Genomic DNA, 24,431 nt, shown 5'->3' with positions numbered 1-24,431 from the left:
TGGATTTGCCTATCAATACCCGCTTATTTTTGCGGTTTTTTTCCCTAAATTCTCCCGGGCCCCGAATGGGGGAAATATCCATCCGTCTTGAAAAAAACCCGTTAAACTTTTAATAAATGGGGCCCCCGGGGCCCTCCAAATCGTATCATCCCCCAATGCCCCCTAGTCGGACTATCCCCCAAAAATTTAAAATTTAAGGCTATACCCCCGGGCCCCTTTTTTCCCCCTTTTTTGATTTAAGTCTATCCGCCTACGCGGACCTCGGGGGAAAAAGTGGCTAAACTAAAAAATTTTCCCCCGGAGGAGGCGCTTTTTCGGGACCCCCAATTATTATACCAAAGCGCCCTCCCGAGCGAGATCTAACTCCAAAATTCGCGGAGGCATGAAAAACCCTTTAAAATTTTCTCCTTTCATCGAAAAAGCCTTGCGGGTCTTCACGTTTTAAAAACCCCGGAGGATTACCGGGAAATCACGGTTTTGATTCCCCGCACTTTTTGCCTTGCCCCCCCCGAGCGGCAACTACGTGTCAATAAATGAATGCCTTGGGCATTTGTTGACCTGGGGGACGGGAGACTTTAAGGGGCCCAAGCTCCCCTTTTTTTTCCCAAATTGGCGGGTAAGGATTAGAGGGGGCCTTTATTGATTTTTCCTTACTTCTTCCTCCACCCCCTTTTCATCGTAATCTTCCCCTGGGCGGCCACTTTTCCTTTGGCGGCATTTAAATCATAGCTCTTATTAGGGAGGAGATAATCTTTTGGGCTCTAGCCGTCTTTAAAGGGAAGGTTTTTTCCAAATCGTTTTATTGTGGGCGCGCAAAACAATAAACAAACTCTCTAGACACGGCTCGTAGCACCCTGGGAACCTAAAAAAATTTTTGTGGGCTGGGGCCGGGCCGTCCCGGGGCCCCAAAAGACCCTCTTGGTTTCCTCCCGATATTCTTTTCTCGGGATAATCTAAAAAAATTTTTCATTGAAAATAATTATTTTACATACATAACCGTTCGTCATCAAAATAATATACTACAAAAGGACTCGGGACCTACTCCCCCCTGTTACGACCCTTTTGGTCTGTATACGGGACGGGGGCCGGGGCCCTTTATATATACAAAAAAGAATAAATAAAAGGGCCCTTCGAAACAAGGGAGTGCTCAAAAAGTTTGTGGCCCCTCAGTCGAATCCCTCGTCACCCGGGCTCGGGCCCGAAAAGGACGCTTACGAAATTCGAGTAGAAGGAGTTATAACATAAGAAAAAGATAAAATTGAAAGTTGAAAAAGTCATCCATTTTCTATGGTTGGCCGTGTAAGTGTGGGTGTTGGCCCACACAATTGTGGACAATTTTAATTGGTCCAACACATGGTGTGGGCCAAGGGACCCTTGTACACTTCATATAATGGCAAAAGATGACCACTAGTCTTCATTTCTCATTCAACACTTAGAAAAAATAAGAGAACAAGAAGTTGAAGAGCAAGAAGCTCTCGGCCAAGATCCAAGAAAAATCAACTCCCATTTCAAGCTCTTCCAAAATTATTTCCTTGATGTAAACCCACTATTTTGAGGTCCCTAAGTAGCGTGGAAGTGTCGTTGGAGCGATCAACCCGCTAGTTTTCATCTTTGGAAACCCTAGCCTCTTGTGGAATTGAAGAGAAAAGGTAAGAATTGATTATGTTTTATGTGTTGTAAAGGTTGTATGTATGTTGTAGTATGTTAAAATGAAGGAAAATCATGAAATATGGCATGTTGAAGTGAGGTGGTGTGTGTAGTGTTGAGCCGTGTAAGTATGTGTGTGTGTTGTGTTGTGTTGAAACTATGAATTAATGTCTAGTTAGTACATTATGATCATTGTAAGGTGAAGAACGATTGAGAATTATCCATATGTGTAGTGTTGGTCGAAATGGGTCATATTCTATGACAATGAACGAATTAATATCGCTTAATGTTTTAGTCGTCGTCGTTATGAATTCTATGTTGGAAATGAATGTTTAATGACTCAAATTGATGTTGTAATTGTTGCGGACTGATTTGGAGACTATTGTACATTTAATGTAATTTGTATATTGATGAGAATAGCTTTGTTAGAATGTGAATTGTGGATGCAAATCATGATTTGAAAATGAGGAATGTGTAAAGTGAGGTTCTCGGGTTTGGGGGCTGCTCTCGGCTAGATTGGAGAAAAATTTGGATTGTTGGAGATGTTGTATGAATTGCTTAGAATGTCTTTAAATATTGTTGGTATGGGTTCGGGTTAGTATTTGAATGTATAAGCGTCGATGTTGGCTTGAAGGTAAGCCGTTGAATTGAATTTATGAATGTTGTTGAATGATGGAAAAGAGAGCTATTATTGTTGTATTGCCTTTCGGATTGGTTATTGATGTTGCTAGGTTGGTTGTTGTTGTTGTTGTTGATTGATTTGGCCGAGTTAAATTCTCGGGGTGGCCTATTTACAGGGGAAATGTTGCCCAATTTACGTAGAATTAAGGGCAAATTTGGAATTAAATGCCCAAAATGTCTTTAGCTAATGTTTGGCATTTTATGACTTGTTTGTAGACCTTGGGCAGCCCGAGACGTAGGTTGGATTTATCTTGAGTTTGGATTATATTGGAGAGCGTTTGAGGTATGTAAAGTAACCTTCTTTCCTTGGCATGCCTTAGTTAAAATAGGCTATGACACGAACTTCGAGGAAACTCTATTCCCGCAATCCGAGCATGTCTATGATACGCATTTGTTTCTTGATATTCATATGTTGATGTGATGAAATATTGATCCTTATGTCCTTGGAACTACTTGTTTACCAAAGTTGCATGAAAGTTTGATTTCTAAAAGAATTTATTCTTTAACGATTCGAAAACTACAAACGCCCATAACTTTCGCCGAAAAGCTCGGATTGCCTTGAAATTTTCGTAGAAGGTTGTATGATGTTAGATGAGTATGTTTTCCATAGACGGGCCCAGCTCGGGTCTCCACTCGTCCGTGGGCCCCGCAACGCTCCTTTATGTAATTTCGACAACTTTTGAAAGAATATGTTGTAATTATTATTCCGATTTCAAATATGACTATGTTACTTATCTTTTGGATTTATGACAATGATTTTATGCATATGATTCCTCACGACTCCGCTCGTGCATTCCGTTATATCTTTCGCCGAGTCCGGGCCGGTTACGTTGTCGTGCGCATTTGATATACTCGGTGTTATCTTGTGTTTATGGTTCACCGAGTTCCTCGCTCGAGGGCGGGTTCCGCTTATATTTGGTGTTATCTTGTGTTTGGCGTTATCTTGTGTTGTGATATGTGACGGGGATACGGAGATTTGAAACTTTTACGGTGTTATCTTGTGTTATGGCGCCATCGACGGGCGGGCGACCATATTTTACGTGCCCTATGCATGATTCGTATTTTTAAAGTAAACATTTTGATATTTTGGAAATGCATTTACTTTCCATACTACATTTCGATTATGACTCGGATTTGTATACTACGTTTTACGCTTTGCATACTCGGTACATATTTCGTGCGACCCCGCTTTCTTCGGGGGTGCGTTTCATGCCCGCGGTACGGACGCACGGTTTGGTGATCCACACAGTTTAGGACACCCTCTTACTTTGTTGGAGTGCTCCCCTTATTCGGAGCCATATTTTGGTATATATTCGTTCGTTGCATTTGTATATATTTGTTCGGGGGGTACGGCGGGGCCACAAAATCGTCATATGATTCCGTTTGTCTGTTTAGAGGTACGTGGACATGTATGTGGGTTATGCCTACTTTACGTACGGTTGTGTTTGTATATATTGTGTTGGGCGATCCCATTCGTCGTGGCAGCCTCGTCGGCTTGCATTGTATGTGTTCTGGGCCCTTGCGCCATTTGATAGCCTTGTCGGCTTTGATATATACATATATTCGGTTGTGTTTGAGATTTGTTTGAGGCAGTTTGATAAAATCTGAGACAGCGTTTGATATTTATGTATATATATAAGCCATCCGTTGTGACTCGGATTTGTGATTGTGTTTGGGTGCCCAATCGGGCACTAGTCACGGCCTACGGGGTTGGGTCGTGACAAAAGTGGTATCAGAGCGGTTCGTCCTCGGAATGTCCACAGACCGTGTCTAGTAGAGTCTTGTTTATCGGTGTGTTGTGCACCACATCTATAAACAGGAGGCTACAGGGCATTTAGGATGTTGTCTTTCTTTCTGATCTTAGATCGTGCGATAGAGCTGTGTTATCAGGATGACTCTTTTCGACGAAATGTTGTTTTCGAGCGATGCCTCAGGAAGGCCACGGTTGCCCCGAAGGGCAAGTCTACGGCGGCGGTGAGACCGGCCGAGCCGGATGACTACTAGGGCTCGTGCCCGGTTGAGCCGGATATTGTGCCTCCCGACGGCTGGTTCGCTGCGCCGCCGGTGTCGGAGGGATTTGGAGCGACCACGGTGCTGGCGGCACGGGGGCGGCTCCACCGCCGGCTCCGCGGCACCGGTGCACACCTCCGGCCCCCGGCCCGGGGGCGGATGATGGGACCTTACGAGAGGCGATCCGGTTGTTGACTCGGTTGGTAGCGGGGCGGGGTCCCCGGACGGGGAGCGAGGGGATGATCGTGTAGACGGGCGCGATAGTCACGGGGCCGTGATTTTCTACTTTGTGGGCCACGAGTTCTTCGGGTCAAAGCCCGCGAGAGGACCCTCGTGAGTTCATCCGACGGATGCGGCGTACCTGCGGTTGATTAGTGCTTCGAGACGAGTCGGTTGAGATGGCGTCATACTGGTTGCACGATGTAGCGGATAGCGGTATGAGTCGTGGATGCGTCCGAGAGCGAGGGTGCCCCTCCGGCCGTATGGGGCGAGTTTACGAGAGGCCTTCTGGCCCATTTACGCCTCTATAGGTACGGCGAGCCGAGTGGACGATTCTGTTTGTTAAAGCGAGAGGGGCGGAACCCGGTCAGGGAGTACGGTTTAGAGTTCGATTCGGCGGCGAGATATGCGCCTACATATGTTTACCGGCACATGTGACCGGATGCATCGATATATAGTGGGGGCGGACCGGTACTTTGTTGACGAGCGAAAGGTGTTGGCGGCCCGGCCGGTATGGATATTGCCCGTATACGGAGCCCGCGCCCGGGGTCATGGAGGACGACGCGAGAGGGCGCCGGCTGATAGGGTTGATGATAGGGGCCGGCCCGAAGGGGCTAGATCGTGCGGTATTCGGGGATTTTCGAGGCGAGCGGCCTCGTCGGCGGCGAGCGGATATCCTCCCCGGCCGGCACGGGGCACACCCCCCGCGGTTTTCGGCGGGGAGATCGAGAGGGTGCGGGTTATTCGGGGGCGGGCCGAGCTCCGGGTTTTCGAGGCTCACGGTTGGACGAGAGGTCCGGCGGTCGGATGAGACCACCCGGACCTCCGTGTTCCCCTGTGGGAACGGACCACTGGAGAGAGTGCTTTCGTGCCACGGGTGCGTGCTTTACTTGCGGCCGTCGGGGCCGTCGATGAGAGATTGTCCGGTTAGAGGTGGTGCGGGCGGCGCGGCTCGGTCTACGGGTCGGCCGGTGGTTCATCTTCATCCTCGGTATCTATGCGCCTGCGGGGCGAGGTATGCCGGCATCGGCGGGCCGAGCGAGGGGGTCGTGGTGGAGTTCTGGTTCTAGCGGTCCTTCGAACCGCATTTATGCATTAGCCGGCCGACGGGACCGGGGAGGCGTCGCCTAATGTCGTCACGGGTATATTCTTGGTTTTCTCTCGAGATGTGTATGCAGCGATTGATCCTGGTTCTACATTATCATATATTTCTCCCCTTGTTGCTAATAAAATTGGGATAGAATGCGAGCGATAGAGCCCTTTGAGGTAGCTACACCGATAGGGGATTACGTTATAGCCGGTCGGTTTATAGAGATTGTTCGGTGATTATACGTGTGGCCGTTGTACTAAGGCCGATTTGGTAGAGTTAGATATGGCGAGTTCGATGTGATTATGGGTATGGATTGGCTAGCTTCTTGTTATGCTAATGTTGATTGTCAAAAGAAGATAGTCGTTTCCGGTTTCCGGGGGAACCGGTTATAGAATGGGCGGAGGTAATACGACATCGCCGAGGGGTAAGTTTATTTCATACCTCGAGGCAAGAAAAATGATCGAGAAAAGGGGTATATTTATCATACGGTCCGTGTTCATGATTTAGAGCGAGAGGCACCGACTCTTCGGTCGGTCCCGAGTGGTTAATGAATTCTTAGATGTATTCCCGGATGAGCTTCCGGGTCTTCCCCCGAGCGGGAGATAGAGTTTGCTATTGATTTGTTGCCGGATACTCGGCCTATCTCTATTCCTCCGTACGGAATGGCACTGCGGGAATTGAAAGAATTGAAAGAGCGGTGAGAGATTTATTAGAGAAGGGCTTTATTAGGCCCGTACATCACCACAGGGAGCGCGGTATTATTTGTGAGAAAGAAGGATGGATCTGCGGATGTGTATTGATTATCGGCGGTGAATAAGGTAACCATCAAGAATAAATATCCCTCCCCGGGATTGATGATTTGTTTGATCGGTTGCGGGGTGCCGGTGTTTCTCGAAGATAGACTGCGGTCGAGGCTATCATCGAGTACGGGTACGAGAGGTGATATTCCCAAGACGGCATTCGGGACCCGATATGGGCACTATGAATTCGAGTGATGTCTTTTGGGGCGACAATGCCCCGGCGGTATTTATGGACACGATGAATCGGGTATTCGGACCGTTCTTGGATATGTTTGTGATCGTATTTATCGATGATATTCTGGTTTATTCTCGGTCGAAAAGCGAGCATGCGGACCATTTGAGGACGGTACTTGGCACGCTTCGGCACCGAAATTATATGCTAAATTTTCTAAATGTGAATTACGGTTATCTTCGGTGGCATTTACGGGACATATTATTGGGGCGATGGCATCGGGTGGATACCCGAGAAGATTGAGGCCGTAAAGAATTGGCCTAGACCTACGACGCCGGCGGAGGTGCGTAGCTTTACGGGATTGGCCGGTTATTACGGGAGATTCGTAGAGAAATTTGCTTCGATTTCGGCGCCTTTGACAAGGCTGACTCGGAAGGGAGCTAAGTTTCGGTGGTCGATGCTTGCGAGCGTAGCTTCCGATTCTTTGAAAGAAGTTGACTACGGCTCCGGTCCCGACTCTTCCCGAGGGTCCAGATGGGTATGTGATTTATTGTGATGCCTCTGGTATTGGTTTGGGGTGTGTGTTGATGCAGCACGGCAGAGTTATAGCTTATGCTTCCCGGCAGCTCAGAAAACATGAGAGAAATTATCCTACTCACGATTTGGAGCTAGCCGCGGTTATTCATGCTTTGAAGATGTGGAGACATTATTTATATGGTGTTCACGTTGATATTTATACAGATCATAAGAGCCTCCAGTACATCTTTAAACGAAGGAGAGTGAACTTGCGGCGGAGGAGGTGGTTAGAGTTGTTAAAAGATTATGATGTTGATATTCTCTACCATCGGGGAAAGCTAATGTTGTGGCGGATGCACTTAGTCGCAAGTCTATGGGTAGCCTAGCGGACGTGCCATCGAGAGAGGAAAGAAATGGTTCGCGATATTCATCGGTTGGCTAGTCTTGGAGTTCGCTTGGGCGATTACGGAGATGTTGGGGTTTACGTTCGAGGTATTCTTTGAATCCTCTATTACGAGAAGATATTAAGCGGCATCGGTATGAGGATCCTATTACGGTACGGTACGGAGATGCGGCCCGGCACGGGAAAGACTCCGTTTGAGATTTCACATCCGATGGAGTGTTATTTCACGGGGGCGGTTATGTGTGCACGACGTTGCGGGGTTGCGGCGACGGGTTATGGGCGAGGCACATTATGCCGTTATTACGTTCACCCGGGGTCGACGAAGATGTACCATGATCTCGGATGCTTATATTGGTGGGATGGTATGAAAAGAGATATAGCGAGTTCGTCGCTCGGTGTCCGAATTGCCGGCGGGTTAAGATTGAGCACCAGAAGCCCGGTGGGCTATTACAGGAGATGGAGATACCGACGTGGAAGTGGGAGATCATTAATATGGATTTTATTACGGGTTTACCTCGCACTCCACGGAGGTATGATTCCATTTGGGTTATTGTTGATCGGTGACGAAATCGGCCCATTTTCTTCCGGTCGGACTACCTACTCGGTGAGGATTATGCCGGGCTTTATATTAAGGAGATTGTGCGACTTCACGGAGTTCCTATATCTATTATCTCCGACGAGAGGTGCCCGGTTCACGGCTAATTTTTTTGGAGATCCTTTCGGGCGGGATTGGGGACGCGGGTGAGTCTCGGTACGGCATTCCATCCCCGGTCCGACGGACGGACGGCCGAGCGCACTATTCGGACATTGGAAGATATGTTGCGGGCTGTGTTATTGATTTCGAGAGGTAGGCGGGATGACCATTTGCCGCTTGTTGAATTTGCTTATAATAACGACTACCACTCCGGTATTCGGATGGCACCTTATGAGGCATTGTATGGCGAGAAAGTGTAGGTCACCGATCGGTTGGTTTGATGTTGGGGGGCGGTTGATTGGCCCGGATGTGGTCCGGCGGGCGGTGGATAAGGTGAAACTCATTCGGGAGAGATTGTTAGCGGCTCGAGTCGACGAAAATCATATGCGGATAATCGCCGTCGACACTTAGAGTTTCGGACTGGTGATTGGGTTTCCTGAAAGTGTCACCTATGAAAGGTGTTATGAGATTCGGCAAGAAAGGGAAGCTCAGTCCGAGATATATTGGGCCTTATCAGATTATTCGTAAAATAGGCAAGGTTGCCTATGAGTTAGATCTGCCAGCTGATTTGGGAGCAGTACATCCGGTATTCCATGTTTCTATGCTTCGTAAATGTATTGGTGACCCTTCCGAGTATTTCCTGTAGATGATATTCGGGTCACGGAGGAGCTATCTTATGAGGAGCGACCTATAGCCATATTGGATCGTCGAGGTAAGAAAGTTGCGGAACAAAGATGTGGCTTCGTTAAAGTCTTTGTGGCGGAATAATAACCGAGAGGAAGTGACTTGGGAAGGTGAGGAGCGAGATGAAGAAGAAGTATCCTCACTTTATTTCCGGTACCTACAGGTAATCCGAATCCTTCACTTGACTATGTTGTTTGATAAATGAGTTGTTGATCAATGAATGAGTTGTTGTGATAGTTGATAAAGAAACTCCCCCAAATTGTTTGTATGACCCGTAAGACTAATCTAACATTCGAGGACGAATGTTCTAAAGGGGGGGAGGATGTTATATCCCGTATTTTTGTACATTGGAACAATCCGGATTAATTATGATAAGTTAAGGACAAAACTATTTCGGGATACAAAGTCGGGATTTTTGACCTTCGATTTTATTTTGAGACATAAGTTGTTCATGAATTTGTTGGTATGGAACAATTAGGAAAATTTGGGACCAAAAGTGATAAAATTGGAAGTTGGAAATCATCCATTTCCTATGGTTGGCCGTGTAAGTGTGGGAATGGCCCACACAATTTTGTGTCAATTTTAATTGGAACAACACATGGTGTGGGCCAAGGGACCCTGTGCAAGTCTTCATATAATAGTTAAAAGATGACCACTAGTCTTCATTTACATTTCAACACTTAGAAAAAAAAAAAGAGAACAAGAAGTTGAAGAAACAACAAAAGAGTTCTCGGCCAAGAACCAAGAAAAACAACTCCCATTTCTAGCCCTTCCAAAATTATTTTGTTGATGCAAACCCACTATTTTGAGGTCCCTAAGTAGCGTGGAAGTGTCGTTGGAGCGATCAACCCGCTAGTTTTCATCTTTGGAAACCCTAGCCTATTGTGGAATTGAAGAGAAAAGGTAAGATTTGATTATGTTTTATGTGTTATAAAGGTTGTATGTATGTTGTAGTATGCTAAAATGGAAGAAAATCATGAAATATAGTATGTTGGAGTTGAGGTGGTGTGTGTGTGTGAGTAGTGTAAGTATGTGTGTGTGGGTGTGTGTTGTGTGGTGTTGAAACTATGAATTAATGTCTAGTTAGTATATTATGATCTTTGTAAGGTGAAGAAATGATTGAGAATCACCCATATATGTATATGTTGGGTGTTGGCCGAAAATGGGTCATATTATATGACAATGAACGAATTAATATCGCTTAATGTTTTAGTCGTCGTCGTTATGAATTCTATGTTGGAAATGAATGTTTAATGACTCAAATTGATGTTGTAATTGTTGCGGACTGATTTGGAGGTTATTGTACATTTAATGTAATTTGTATATTGATGAGAATAGCATTGTTAGAATGTGAATTGTGGATGCAAATCATGATTTGAAAATGAGGAATGTGTTAAAGTGAGGTTCTCGGGTTTGGGGGCTGAATTCGGGTGGATTGGAGAAATTTTGGATTGTTGGAAATGTTGTATGAATTGCTTAGAATGTCTTTAAATATTGTTGGTATGGGTTCGGGTAGTATGTGAATGTATAAGCGTCGATGTTGGCTTGAAGGTAAGCCGTTGAATTGAATTATGAATGTTGTTGAATGATGGAAAAGAGAGTTATTATTGTTGTATTGCCTTTCGGATTGGTTATTGATGTTGCTAGGTTGGTTGTTGTTGTTGTTGTTGATTGATTTGGCCGAGTTAAATTCTCGGGGTGGCCTATTTACAGGGGAAATGCTGCCCAAATTTCTGTAGAATTAAGGGCAAATTTGGAATTAAATGCCCAAACTATCTATATCTAATGTTTGGCATATTATGACTTGTTTGTAGACATTGGGCAGCCCGAGACGTAGGTTGGATTTAGCTTGAGTTTGGATTATATTGGAGAGCGTTTGAGGTATGTAAAGCCACCTTCTTTCCTTGGCATGCCTTAGTTAAAATAGGCTATGACACGAACTTCGAGGAAACTCTATTCTCGCAATCCGAGCATGTCTATGATACGCATTTGTTTCTTGATATTCATATGTTGATGTGATGAAATATTGATCCTTATGTCCTTGGAACTACTAGTTGTAAAAGTTGCATGAAAGTTTGATTTCTAAAGAGTTTATTCTTTAACGATTCTAAAACTACAAACGCCCATAACTTTCACGAAAAGCTCGGATTGCTTTGAAATTTTCGTAGAAGCTTGTCTGATCTAGGATGAGTATGTTTTCCATAGACGGGCCCAGCTCGGGTCTACACCCGTCCGTGGATCCCGCGATGCCCTTTTTTGTAATTTCGACAACTTTTGGAAGAATATGTTGTAATTATTATTCTGATTTCAAGTATGACTATTTTACTTATCTTTTGGATTTATGACAATGATTTTATGCATATGATTACTCACGACTCCGCTCGTGCATTACGTATATCTTTCGCCCGAGTCCGGGCCGGTTCTGTTGTCGTGCGCATTATGATATACTCCGGTGTTATGCTGTGATTATGGTTCACCGATCTCCTCGCTCGAGGGCTGGGTTACTCTTATATTTGGTGTTATGCTGTGTTTGGCGTTATGTTGTGTTGTGATATGTGACGGGGATTCGGAGATTTGAAACTTTTACGGTGTTATCTTGTGTTATGGCGCCATCGACGGGCGGGCGACCATATTTTACGTGCCTATGCATGATTGTATTTTGAAAGTAAACATTTTGATATTTTGGAAATATGTTTACTTTCCATACTTCTGTTTCGATTATGACTCGGTTTGTATACTACATTTTACGCTTTGCATACTCGGTACATATTTCGTGCGACCCCCTTTCTTCGAAGGGCGTTTCATGCCGCGCAGTACGGACGCACGGTTTGGTGATCCACCTGTTTAGGACACCCTCTTACTGTTGTTGGAGTGCTCCCTTATTCGGAGCCATATTTTGGTATATATTCGTTCGTTGCATTTGTATATATTTGTTCGGGGGTACGGCGGGGCCACTGTCCGTCTTATGATTCCGTTTGTCATTTAGGGTACGTGGACATGTATGTGGGTTATGCCTATTACGTACGATTGTGTTTGTATATATTATGTTTGGGGGCGATCCCGTTCGCGTGGCCGACCTCGTCGGCTTGCATTTGTATATGTTTTGGGCCGTTGCGCCATTTGATAGCCTTGTCGGCTTTGATATATATTATCTGTGTCTAAATAACATGGAAGAATCATAAAACTTACTCTTAATCATTGTGGAAATAAGCCTTGAGTTACTCTGCTCCATCAAAATGAAATCCCTCCGCTTGCGTAACAAGAAATTCTTACCAGAATGCACTTTGATCTTGGCTTTTAACATAGAATAGATTGTTGTGAAAATAGAGGGAGGGTTTTTGGAGGGTTCTAGAGAGATATAGAATGCTTCCGATGATGTCTACTGGTAATGGTTTGTGGAAAAATAATGTAAAATATTAAATGTGGGTTCTTATATTCTATAAACACCAAGCTAGACACTAAAAAGATACTCCCTCCGTGGGTTGATCGGCGGGTCGACTTTTCCGTTATTTAAGAAACAATGATTAAGATAGATATTTTACAATACCCCTATGTACGAGTAATAAGAAACCCAAATTTGTCCACGGCTCGTTCGATGTAGGCGTTTGGCCAGAAACCAAAAAAAAAAATCACTTTTTTTTGGAATTTCGACGGAGTCAGAGTCTTTGTCACTTCGTATTTTTTGTCAAATGTAGTTGTTTTCGGTTGCGAAAAAAATTTTTTTGAAAAACAAGTTTTTATTTTGGAATTATTTTTGGAATGCAATTTCAAGTATGCCTACTTATATTCCTGGCCGATTTCTACGTGAAAAGATTTTTCGGAATAAAGTAAATAATTCGTAAAATATCTTTATAAATAAAGCTGCAACTCATCCATCTCTTTAGTGCTTCAAATTCTTTGAGCCAAAGCAGAAACGAAAAGGTATGTGTCCATCCTAATGCTACGTATTGGTTAAGTCAAAATCTTACAATTTGAAATAAATTAATGGTAAAAGCAGGAAAAGTATCTTGATATAATCTCTTAAGAATGCACTTGAAGGATTTTAAAAAGTCCTTTTAACATAACAAAAAACTATAAAAATTGAAGTGAGTATTTTTTATTTTATTTTTTTTGAGCACAATAAAGGGAAGGAAATGCGTAAGAACTAAAGTGTTAATTTTTGGCAAACTTAAAAAGCAGGAAAAACTGTTAAATGCATACTCAAGGAAAAATATTTAAGGGCATATGGAGAAAAATATTTAGTCAAATAGGTCAAACTTGCAGAGCCAGGATTCGTAACCTCAAACACAAATATTACTACTATTTTGTGTCATTTGAACTCAGTCCCTCCGTCCCTCAAAATATGTGCAACACTCGTCACTCTCACTCTAAAATTAGTGCAACACTCTTCACTTTGAAAGCATGAAATTAGCCATTGAAGATGAAGAGAATTTCCGAGTTACTCCCTTTCTTTCTTGTTTTAGTTTTCGTAAAATATTATCGAACTCTGGTTTAATAGCAAGATTGAGAAGGTCAAATGTTTAGATGACGCTGTTACTCTCTTCCAAAATGGTCATAATGAAGCCTCCTCCTTCAAAATAATTTAACACTATTCTAAATATGAAGCATTACTCTGCTGTTGTTTCTCTTTTTCAGAGAAATGCGGAAATTGGGCATCCTAAAATATTCATCAATATTGTGAAAAACTACACTAGACACTAAAAAGAATGGCATCCCATCCTTTAGCACCCTATTAAAGGGAATCTTTGCTTATCCACAGTTTTGTTTAAAAAATTGGTCTTTTCATGAAGTCACGTTATTTAAGAAACAATGATTAAGATAGATATTTTACCAAGGAAACACTAAGCCCCACATATACATCTACAGTATTGTTATAGATGCCCTCTGCAAAGATCTTAGATATGCTGTCTATCTTTTGAAACCCAAAAGGGATTCCCATAGTCACGTATAATTCATTAAGTAGGCGTTTGTGTAGGCTTGGTCAGTGGGAAAGAAATTTTGTTCCAAAAAAAAAAAATCACTTTTTTTTGGAATTTTGGAGTAATGAGACACATGATGGAGTTGTGTTTGGCCTACAATGCGATAATGTGTTTTTGAAATTGTATTTTTTGTTGAAATGTAGTTATTAGCTATAACATTGGATGTGAAAAAAGTGAATTTTTTTTTCGAAAAACAAACCTGTTTTTTTTTATTTTGGAATTGGCGATGCCAAAAAAATTTATTCAAGTTGTCCTATTTGGAATTTTCAATGGTTATTTTAAGTGCGGACTTTTGAAGGGGCTATGTCAATCTTCGGAAAAAAGTGAAAATGAATTTGAATTTTTTATAATGTTGAATAAAGTGCAAATAATTCTTATGGCCAAACGGAATGTGAGAACATACTAAATGTTTTTTGTCTATAAATACTAGCACTTTAAACAATGTCACTTATAATATTATTGTGCAAGGATCCATCTTAGTGAAATGACTCTTTATGAAGGGAATGGCTCAAATTCTTTGGAGCCAAAGTTACCGGTAAACGTTATAAAGGAGGTTTGTGTCCATCCTGATGCTATGCATTGGTTAAAAATGAAGTGAATAATTGACCATTACAATTTTTCCTTGCAGAAGAAATGGCATCCAATGCAATTGCAAATAAAAATGGCAATTAGAAACGGGGAAAAAGAAATATTTTGTTGTTATCTTGATATGTGAATATCGTATGTCATTGCAAAATTGAAAAATGTAGGTTTGTGGACATGTTATAAGTCTAAAGTGAGTATGAGGTGTTATTTATTAAAAATATAAGGAATATGATTTTCTGTGTTATTTGGTCAAGTTACATGTAATATCATTTTCTGTCATTTTGAAATCAAAAATAACAAAAACTATAAAAATTTTCTGTTCACCTTTTAATGTGTTCAAAACTAATAGATAGGATATATATATCCGATCCAACACAATATTCAAATTATCTTAGATATATTTCTTTTATATTTTTTATTTTTATTTGTCAGAGATTTTGTCCCTTTGACTAATTGTCACTAGAATTCGAAAGGGTTTCGTACATGTTTCCAACTAACTTAGAAGATGGAAGCAGAAATCTGTTTTGGAATTTATGGATTTTAAGTAATCTCTGCATGTTATTGCAAGAATTTGCCGAAAAAAAGGGTTACGTGTCTGATATTTATCTTTGCATAATCATAGAAAAGCCTGCGTTATGCTCTGTACTCACTGTATGTATAATTTTTGATATTGGGATGCATTTTCAACTTAAAAAGCAGGAACAAATCTTTCTGTTAAATGCATACTCAAGCTATGCTCTAAAGTGTTAATTTTTTGCAAACTTAAAGCACCAACTGTTAAATAGGTCAAACTTGCAGAGCCAGGATTCTCGCAGTTTCAATCTTTTCTATTTTGCATTTGAACTCAGTTTTGGACCATACTGTTAAAATAGGTCAAACTTGCAGAGCCAGAAGATTCGACTCAACTCAAACACAAATATTACTACTATTTTTAGTGTCATTTGAACTCAGTCCCTCCGTCCCTCGTAACATACAAATTAGTGCAACACTCGTCACTCTCACTGCTACAAATTAGTGCAACTAAAATCTTCACTCTCACTGCTACAAATTAGGGCAAAATTAGCCATTGAAGATGAAGAGAATTTCTTCGAGTTACTCCCATCAAGGGGCATTTCTCATTCTTGTTCAGCAATTAGAGCTTATTCTTCATGGCATATGAGTGACAAATTCATTTCAGTAAAGGAGACAAACTTTGGTTTAATAGCAAGATTGAGAAGGTCAAATGTTTAGATGACGCTGTTACTCTCTTCCATCAAATGGTCATAATGAAGCCTCCTCCTTCAGTTCCCGTCATTCTGTAAATTATTTAACACTATTCTAAATATGGAAGCATTACTCTGCTGTTGTTTCTCTTTTCAGAGAAATGCGGAAATTGGGCATCCCAATTAATGTATTCATCTTGAATATTGTGATTAACAGTTATTGCTTGATGCATCGTGCTGATTGTGCATTTTCGGTGTTACCCATTTACTTAAAGAATGGCATTCCATTTAGTGTTGTCACCTTTAACACCCTAATAAGGGGAATCTTTGCTGAAAATAAGGTCAAGGATGCAGTGGAATTGTTTAAAAAATTGGTCAGAGAGAAGATTTGTGAGCCCGATGAAGTCACGTATGCAATCGTCATGAATGGGCTCAGCAAAAGAGGGCATACTCAAAAAACTTTTAGTTTGCTCCGCTTAATGGAGCAAGGGAAGACTAAGCCTGACATGTACATCTACAACATTGTAATAGATGCCCTTTGTAAAGATGGAAACTTAGATGTTGCTATCAACCTTTTGGACGAGATGAAGCGGAAAGGCATTCCTCCAGACATAGTCACTTATAGTTCATTAATTGATGGTTTGTGTAAGCTTGGTCAGTGGGAGAATGTTAGGATTTTGTTCTCTGACATGGTAAGTCTTAAAATTTATCCAAATGTGCGGACCTTTACCATGATGATTGACGGACTATGCAAAGAAGGAAAAATTGAAGATGCTGAGGAAGTAATGAGACACATGACCGATAAAGGTGTAGAGCCTAATATAATCACCTACAGTGCGATAATGGATGGATATTGTTTACGTGGTCAACTGGATAGAGCGAGGAGAGTTTTTGATTTCATGATAGATAAGTTTATTGAGCCCAGCATTATTAGTTATAACATATTAATAAATGGATACTGTAAGAAAAAGAAAGTGGATGAGGCCATGAAATTGTTTCATGAAATTTCTCAAAAGGGATTAAAACCTAATGTTGTTACGTACAATACTATCTTGCAAGGTCTTTTTGAAGTTGGAAGAATAGGAGATGCAAAAGAATTATTTGCTGAGATGCTATCTACAGAGCCGGTACCTGATTTATACACTCATCGCACTTTGCTCAATGGTTATTTTAAGTACGGACTTGTTGAAGAAGCTATGTCACTCTTTCATAAGTTGGAAAGAAAGAGAGAAAATACTAATATTATATTTTACAATATCATCATTAGTGGATTGTGCAAAAATGGTAAACTCGACAAAGCTCGTGCTATTTTTGAGAAGCTTTTCTTAATTGGATTGCTTCCGAATACAAGAACATACAATATAATGATAAAGGGATTTTGTCTTGAAGGGTTGTTCGATGAAGCTAAAGATATGCTAAGAAAAATGGAAGACAACGGTTGTTTGTCAGACAATTTCACTTACAATGCGTTTGTGCAAGGATTTCTCGGTTGTAGCAAAATTAGTGAGATGAAAACCTTTATGAAGGAAATGACTGGAAGGGGCTTCTCATTTGATGCAACTACAGCTGAGTTATTGGTAAATGTTATAGGGGAGAGTCCTTGCGTCCTTGACATGATACCAGAGCTTCACGCGGAAAATAAGAAGTGAATATTTCTTTAGTTTGGTTTATTTGGTTAGTATAACAACAACAACATACCCAGTGTAATCCCACTATCCCTGTGATACATTTTCCTTTTTATCCTTAAAAGAAATTGCATCCAATGCAATTGCAGAACCTGACGGCAATTAGAACGTTGCTTGAGCTTTCCTGGAGGTTTATTTAGGAGGTACATCAATTTTGATATTTGATTTGCTTCCAGTCTTCTTTCTCTTAGAAATTAAATGTTATCTCACTCTTAATAGGAGAAATAGCTTTAAGTATACAGATCAAAGAAGAGAGAAATAATGGTGACTTTCCTTATGTGTACACCTTATAAGTCTGGTAATAACAATTTTAGTGCTATTTCTTATTGTTTTTAGAATCAATAACAATGGCATGTATCTTAGAAATTGCTAGGAAAAGAATCTGTTCAGTAGTTTCTAAAGTCGTAGATACATCATCCATAAATGCAACCCCATCCTTCTGTCAAACCTGATAGGATATATTACAGATGAATGGTCAACATCATATTCAAATTATTTAGGAATATATTTTTGCAAGTTTTTACATGATCCGATGTACTGGATGCTTGTTGGCAATTGGCGTTTTCATAGAACAGTAATATTTGTCAAAGAAAAGTTCATTGTTCCTGCAAAGGACCTTTTTGATTGGGAATTTGAAGATGTAAATGAATTGCTTGCTGAAATTGGAGGCGAGCTCTTCCAATGATCAGGTTGCTGACCCACTGTGGTGGAATTTTCAGAAAGACGGCAAGTTTATTGTCAAAGTATTTTATAAAATCTTTTGGGGAATATGCGAGGCATTCAAAAGGACTAGCCATGGAGAACAATTTGGAAGACAATTGAACCCCGAGCACTACACAACTGCTATAGCTTTGGTGTAAAAAGAATGTTATATCTGACATTGACTCATTGTAAGATCTTTTGTACTCCTTCAATTTATAGAAGGATGATCATATCTCTTTTGTACTCCTTTTGCTACCTACTTGGTACTTATTAATAATATTCTTACCTTTTCATCAAAAAAGATATTTTGGCCCTTTGACTAATTGTCACTGGAATTCGAAAGATTTGCTATCTGTCTCACAGTCAACTAATTAACTGAGAAGATGGAGGGAACTGATTTCTTTTGAAGAGGTAAAAATTTGTTTGCAACTGTAATTTGTTGTTGCTTTATTTTAAATATGGATTTTAACTTAGCGTAAACTATGGTTGTTATTATTAGGTTTCATCTAATTAGAATATTTTATTTTTCCTGATAGTAACAATCACAATAATTTTTTTGTATTTTTCTGGATTTGGAACCGATTATGGAAACTACCCTTCCCAACTAAGTATAAGGGTCTTCCAAATAAATGTGAGAGTTCCAATTAGTCTTTCTTTATTATCCTCTGGATGTTACAAGTGAAATACTTTCCTTCCCATAATTGAAACATCTGTTGTTTCTCTCGAGCTAGCTGTTCCAGAGTATGCAGATTGTGATTGCACCAGTAGTGTCTGCTACCAATGGATGATCACTCTCCATTCCATCTATCCAAGGCATGTACAATGGACTCTAACATGACTTAATGGACTCCAAAGATGGTAATAAACATATCCAAGATCTGTTTGGTAAATAGGCAAGGTAGTATTAGATGATTTAGTGACTCGCTAGCTCTTTCACATAAAAAAACATCTGCTGCACGTTGTGAGTTCTCTCTTTTATTGAAGATTATCATGGCTTAAACAGGCTTTATGGGTGGCTCCAGCATCTGGATCGATACATTAACTTGCTCTATTTCCAATCAAATAATTTCTTCTCCAAAGTAGGAGTGAATAGGTTGAATATGTTGTAACAAGTTCGGGATAATTTGCTGAGATACGCATACCTTTTTAAGTGAAGGTGCTAAGTGAAAGTGTCTAACTGGCCACTCTGTAAGTTTATAAGACTATCTTACAAAAGGTGCCAAGTTTAAGGAGCTATCTAGGTATTAAGCCTGAGTAGTATGGTGGATGGTATTCCTCTCAAGGAGGAAGAGGAACTTGTTCACCTTGCCAAACTTTAGCATCTTTGTGTCTGGAACCACATGGCATGCCAAGATAAACAGTAGGGAAATTGTCAACCTTGCAACATATGATGGCAGCCAACTTCTGAATGATATGACCCGCATTAACAGAAAAATGCTGCTCTTTCCCCAGTTTACATGCAGTCTAGTTGTTATGTCCTCAATGGGTAACAGAATGCTGTTAAGTTGCATTTCATCTTTGAGAAACTTCCACATTCCACTTTGCATCCAATTCTGCCTTCAATAATGTAACCCTCCAACAATTTAAGTTTCAGGAGAGCTTTATAGCGAGAGTGGATCACCTTGGCCGAGACCCTTTGAGTAAGGAACAGACCTTCTGGAGTCAACCAATACTTACCCGTTACAATACTTGACAGTGTAAACTGGGAGTTCTTATTCATGCTACTGGTTTCTATGGGATTTGGAGCCAACCAAAAATTATCCTCTGAAATGTTCCGTAACTCGTGGTAGTGTGAATAGGTATAAAAGTGTTTCTTTTTTTCTTTTTGCGTGTATTGGAATTCAAGAACTACTTTTTCACTGTTGAGAGTGAGCTCTTTCTTGCTTTATTACACTTTGAAAGTGTTTTATTTGGTTTCTCTATTATCCAGGGTTGATAGCTAGGCTTGATTGTTGAAGAATGAAATGGATCCTAATAGAGCAGAATATATATAGGATTCAAATAGCCGATGCCAACTAGTTTGGGATTGACATGTAACAAGAGCTGTTGCAGCATTTGATTGTTGAAACAAAATAAAGAGAACAAAGTGAGATTCAGGGGTTTCAGGAACAGAAGTACCACTATGGGACATCCCTTCCAATGACTGACATTTAAGTCACCCTTTGGACTTTTTGTTTCCGCAAGGAGAGAAGGAAAAGGAAAAGTTCAAAATAACTAAGAACTTGAAAAAAAAAAAAAAAAAAAAAAAAAAAAAAAAACGCACTCTACTGGTATGTGTAGTGGTGGCCGGCCTTATTAGATTCTTATGTGATCAATCAATATATTGACTGCATAATAAATAAACAAGCCCTCAAACTTGGCCTCAGCTGACAAGTATCCTCTCCAACTTTGGGCGTGCACAAGTAGGCACCTCAACTTGTCTCCACTTTGTCAGTTGAACACTCCAACTTACAAAATGATCATCTAGGCATCTCCAATAGTTATGTGACACATCAGCATTTGTGCTTACGTGTTCAACTTTATACAAGTTGAGGTGCCTACTTGTGCACACCCAAGGTTGGAGGGTATACTTGTCAGCTGAGGCCAAATTTGAGGTCCTGTTCATGTGTTATGCCCTATATTGACCATTTACCAACTTGTTTCTTCTTCTGTGTTATTTTTCTTCCCTGGTAAAATTCAATCTTTCTTATTACATCAATATCTCTTAGTATTAGAGATTAGAGTTGAAATAATTGATGGAACAAAAATGTTTTCAGTATTTTCATTGGATGGAGTAAATTTAGAAACCTTATGGTTAATGGTGGACTTGACCGAGTTAATGATACGTTATGCAATTTACTCTAAGTTCTATCCTTTACAGTGTAGTCCTACTTTTCTATTTTATTTCATTGGCACCCTACTTTAGTTTGGTAAAGGATAATATTGTCATTGTCATAGGAATAGGGTTTCTTCCTTTGTAGTGTATAAATGCCTTGTTTTGCACACATTTGAAGTTATCAATGAAAATCCATCGCTTAGCTCTTTTAGTATAGCTTTAGCTTAGCTTAGTTTTAGCTAGATTTCTTCCCTAAATTCTAACTTGTATCAGTGGTATCAGAGCAATCATCCTCGCTTTGTGGGTATTCATTAATGGCGTTCGAAAACCCTTGTTACGTTTCTAATTTCACCTTCAATCACCCCTTACAATCTGTTTTACCTGTTCCACATGATTTCAGCAATGCAACATATCAAGGTTACAGTAATCCTTATGGTTATAGTAATATGGGATATAGGAATCATTATGGTGGGTATCAGCAACAATTCAGTCATACATATTCCTTATATTCCTCTAATTTCAGTCCACACCAGCATTGGCAAGCTAGTAGTTTTCAAACGGCCCCTTATGCCTACCAGCCGTCGGGATTCTCCCAATTTTCGATCACTGGGGTAGCTCCAAACAGAGTCATGGCTATGGGTTCCCTATCCGGTAACAATGGTTTCGTTCCTAGCATGAGAAGGGAGATAAATGGGCACAAACTTTTTGCATTTCAGCAGCAACAACCTTATCTCAGTAGGGTTGTCGATGGTTCTATTCCAGTCAATTTTATGACTGATGAAGGTGTTCCGATTGCTATTAATGGCGGAGATATTTCAACAAGGATGGCCGAAGCAGTGGTGAACCTACCATCTAGCGACAACCTTGATTTGCAAAATGGATTTTACAGTACTTTCAATGATGATACAATAATAATAGAAACTAAAGATGAAGGAGCTGAGAGTTTAGGAAAAGCTGTGGGGGAAGTGTTTGCTGAAAGTTCTCTAAGAAATTGTGAAAGAAATGTAGATATGCTTTCTCAATCATCTGAAATTTCACAAAGTTATGTTGAGCCAGTATCTAAAAGAGAGTGCATGAAGAAGCTACCAGCAGTCTTTGAGCTAACATTAGACGACGACATTGCTAATTTTTACGGCTATCCACCTGATTACTCTAAAGCTTCAGGTGAAGAATTTGGAATCCAAGTCTTCTTTGACTGATTCTGTTTCTCCTCGCGTGTTGGATTGGGTGGGTGATGTAAATGGAATAGAGGAAAACAAAGCTAACAAGGCAGATATTGAATATGGGCATAAGTTGTTTAATGAAATGGCAACTCATGAACTAGAAGGGCCTTTTGACGAATTAAATCATGTCTGCGAAAATCTATGCAAACTGAGAAGTACCGGGGTGACAACACCTGTTTCGTGGGCGAGAAAATCAAGGAAAGGGTTGATGAACAACAGAGAGAATCTGAGAGTGCAGAAGAATATAACTCGACTGGTTTCTCTTTTCCGTGTGAGGCGAGTTTGAGCACTACATTTGACGCTGCAAGAAGTCAGAGTAATCAGATTGTTCCATTTATAGTCACTTCTGCTAATATGGAGAAGTTCTCTCCTCCAACTACAACCAGCAGTTTACCACAGGATTGTGGTGAACATGTGAAACACTTCATTATTGAAGCTGGAGATTGTCCTCCGGATTCGTGTCTGTTGAGGAGGCACACAGATGCCCAATATTCTCTTATGGTTAATGGTGTTACATGCAAAACTGGAGCAACCTCTAAGTCTATCGAGGTAAATTCTTTAGCTGAGTTTGTAAACAAACACTGGTTCCTTCTACCTAGCACCGTGACAGCTTTTGCGCTTGATGAGATGTTGAGAAAAGAAACTCACATGTGCAATGGTAAGCATCATGTTGCCTACAGATTGATGAATGATTTATTAGTTGTTACTTTGATTTCTCAAGTAAAGAAAAAACGGAAGAGAAGTAGAGATGAGACAGATTTAGAAGCAACAGCTTACATGGTGAAGCATCTGGTTAAATTTGATAAGAGGTACATCAAGGATGAATATGTACACTGAAAGGGGGCCCATGAAAACCTTCGGCATAGAATTAATGTTCTGTGCAACCGACTTGATGACAGGGAACATGTACCATTTATTGTTTGGCATCATGGAAAATTATGGAGGGCTGCTAGGCATACTCACAATCTTAAGGAGGTGATTATTGGTGTGGGGGGTCGCAAAGAACCTTAGTCTTGGAGGTTCTAGGATATACCAAGAGTTACTGGCAAAGGAACTTGCTCATTGCCATTCTCCCCTGGATGGTCTTGTATCTCTCTTGCGAATCCTCTGTATTCACATACCTCTGATTCATATTTTTATAATTTGGAAAAGTGGTTCTTTTCAAATGGATGGATGGTTAAAGTGGACTTTAGGAACTATAATTCAAATTATTAATTATAGGTGTCTCTATGTTAAGGAGGAAGGGTCACTTAGAGATCATTCAACAAACAGATCTGTTTTGGTTGCATTTGGAATTACAATTGCCTGTGTTGGTTATTTACGTGCATTATTTTATGTGTAGGATTGCTCTAAAAGTTTCAGGTGATCTAAGAAAGTGTTCTTATACTTGTGTTATCAATTCTCGGATCAACTTACATTGGTTTCACAGAGTTGATGTATTCTTCTAGATCATATGGAGAAGGCTTTAATGGAAGGTGGTGTTTCTGGTTCCTTGTTGTTGATAGCATTGCTGGAAGGTGCTGATTGTGTTGTTATTCAAGTGCCAGCAGCTGAGGAGAGTATTGAAAGGAAAAAGGCATTTCAAAAAGGCGAACATGAGGGTATGAAGCTGCTTGAACTTCTCGGAGTGCAAGTCCTAAAAGTAAATGGAGAATGTGAAGTACTTGTTGCACAGTTGACTAGAGAAGGACAGATTGATGTTTGTATTAATGTTGAAGGTGATTCAATTCCCTTCGGAATCAGAAGCATTATTAAATGTACCCAATCTAACTCCGTAGAGGCAGTTGAATATTATCACATGTTAGAAATTGAGTCTGGTCTTGAGTTGAGGAGGAAACACATGACAGTAATTTCATTTTTGGTGGGAAATGGCCACAACTTGACTATTGTGACATTTGAAATAGAAAAACCTTCTTTGAATGATAGAACAAAGATATCTTTTGAAGATAGCATTTACATTGATCAATTTACTAGCTTGTATGAGGAAATGGGATACACTGGTTCAGACATTTGGAAGTCGTACTATGCAAGTTCCTGCCTTCTCTTTAATTGTGTCAAGCCAGTCAACTTTGGTATATCGCGATGGCTTATAATAGTCAATCAAGTTATCGCCTTATTAATCATTGGTGACGGGAACTTGCTTGTTGTGTTGATTAACTCAAAGGAGTATAATGATTTCATTGCAAGAACTCTTGGATTCAGTGGGTTTATTCTGAATTCCAGCAGATTTGAACCTTGTGGTTCTACTAAGTTACGCTCCATGACGTATAGGGTATAGGGCATTGTTTGATCCGGGAAGATCTATGAACTTGCACTAATGCTTT

The 24,431-nt window shown here is 40.6% G+C and overlaps 2 protein-coding genes across 3 annotated transcripts in view; both read left to right on the top strand.

The window, feature by feature from the left end:
* The window catches only part of LOC132050396 (putative pentatricopeptide repeat-containing protein At1g12700, mitochondrial), a 53,244-nt gene that overhangs the window by 20,264 nt on the left and 8,549 nt on the right, over positions 1-24,431 (top strand). The gene's annotated exons all lie outside the window — the stretch shown is intronic.
* LOC132050398 (pentatricopeptide repeat-containing protein At1g62670, mitochondrial-like) lies at positions 15,790-24,125 on the top strand. 2 transcript variants are annotated; one of them, XM_059441627.1, is made up of 2 exons: positions 15,790-17,510; positions 23,556-24,125. In XM_059441627.1, the coding sequence occupies exon 1, from the start codon at positions 15,844-15,846 to the stop codon at positions 17,329-17,331; it is 1,488 nt and encodes a 495-aa protein (XP_059297610.1). In that variant the 5' UTR covers positions 15,790-15,843; the 3' UTR covers positions 17,332-17,510; positions 23,556-24,125. The 2 variants fall into 2 exon arrangements, with proteins under 2 accessions (XP_059297610.1, XP_059297611.1); XM_059441628.1 differs by having other exon boundaries at positions 23,007-24,125.

This window comes from Lycium ferocissimum, chromosome 3 (genome assembly GCF_029784015.1).
Source record: "Lycium ferocissimum isolate CSIRO_LF1 chromosome 3, AGI_CSIRO_Lferr_CH_V1, whole genome shotgun sequence".
NCBI lineage: Eukaryota > Viridiplantae > Streptophyta > Magnoliopsida > Solanales > Solanaceae > Lycium > Lycium ferocissimum.
This window is presented reverse-complemented; position numbering and strand designations above follow the sequence as displayed.

Excerpts from the sequence above, each read along its gene's own strand:
- LOC132050398 (XM_059441627.1), top strand. The coding sequence starts at position 15,844 with ATGCGGAAATTGGGCATCCCAATTAATGTATTCATCTTGAATATTGTG.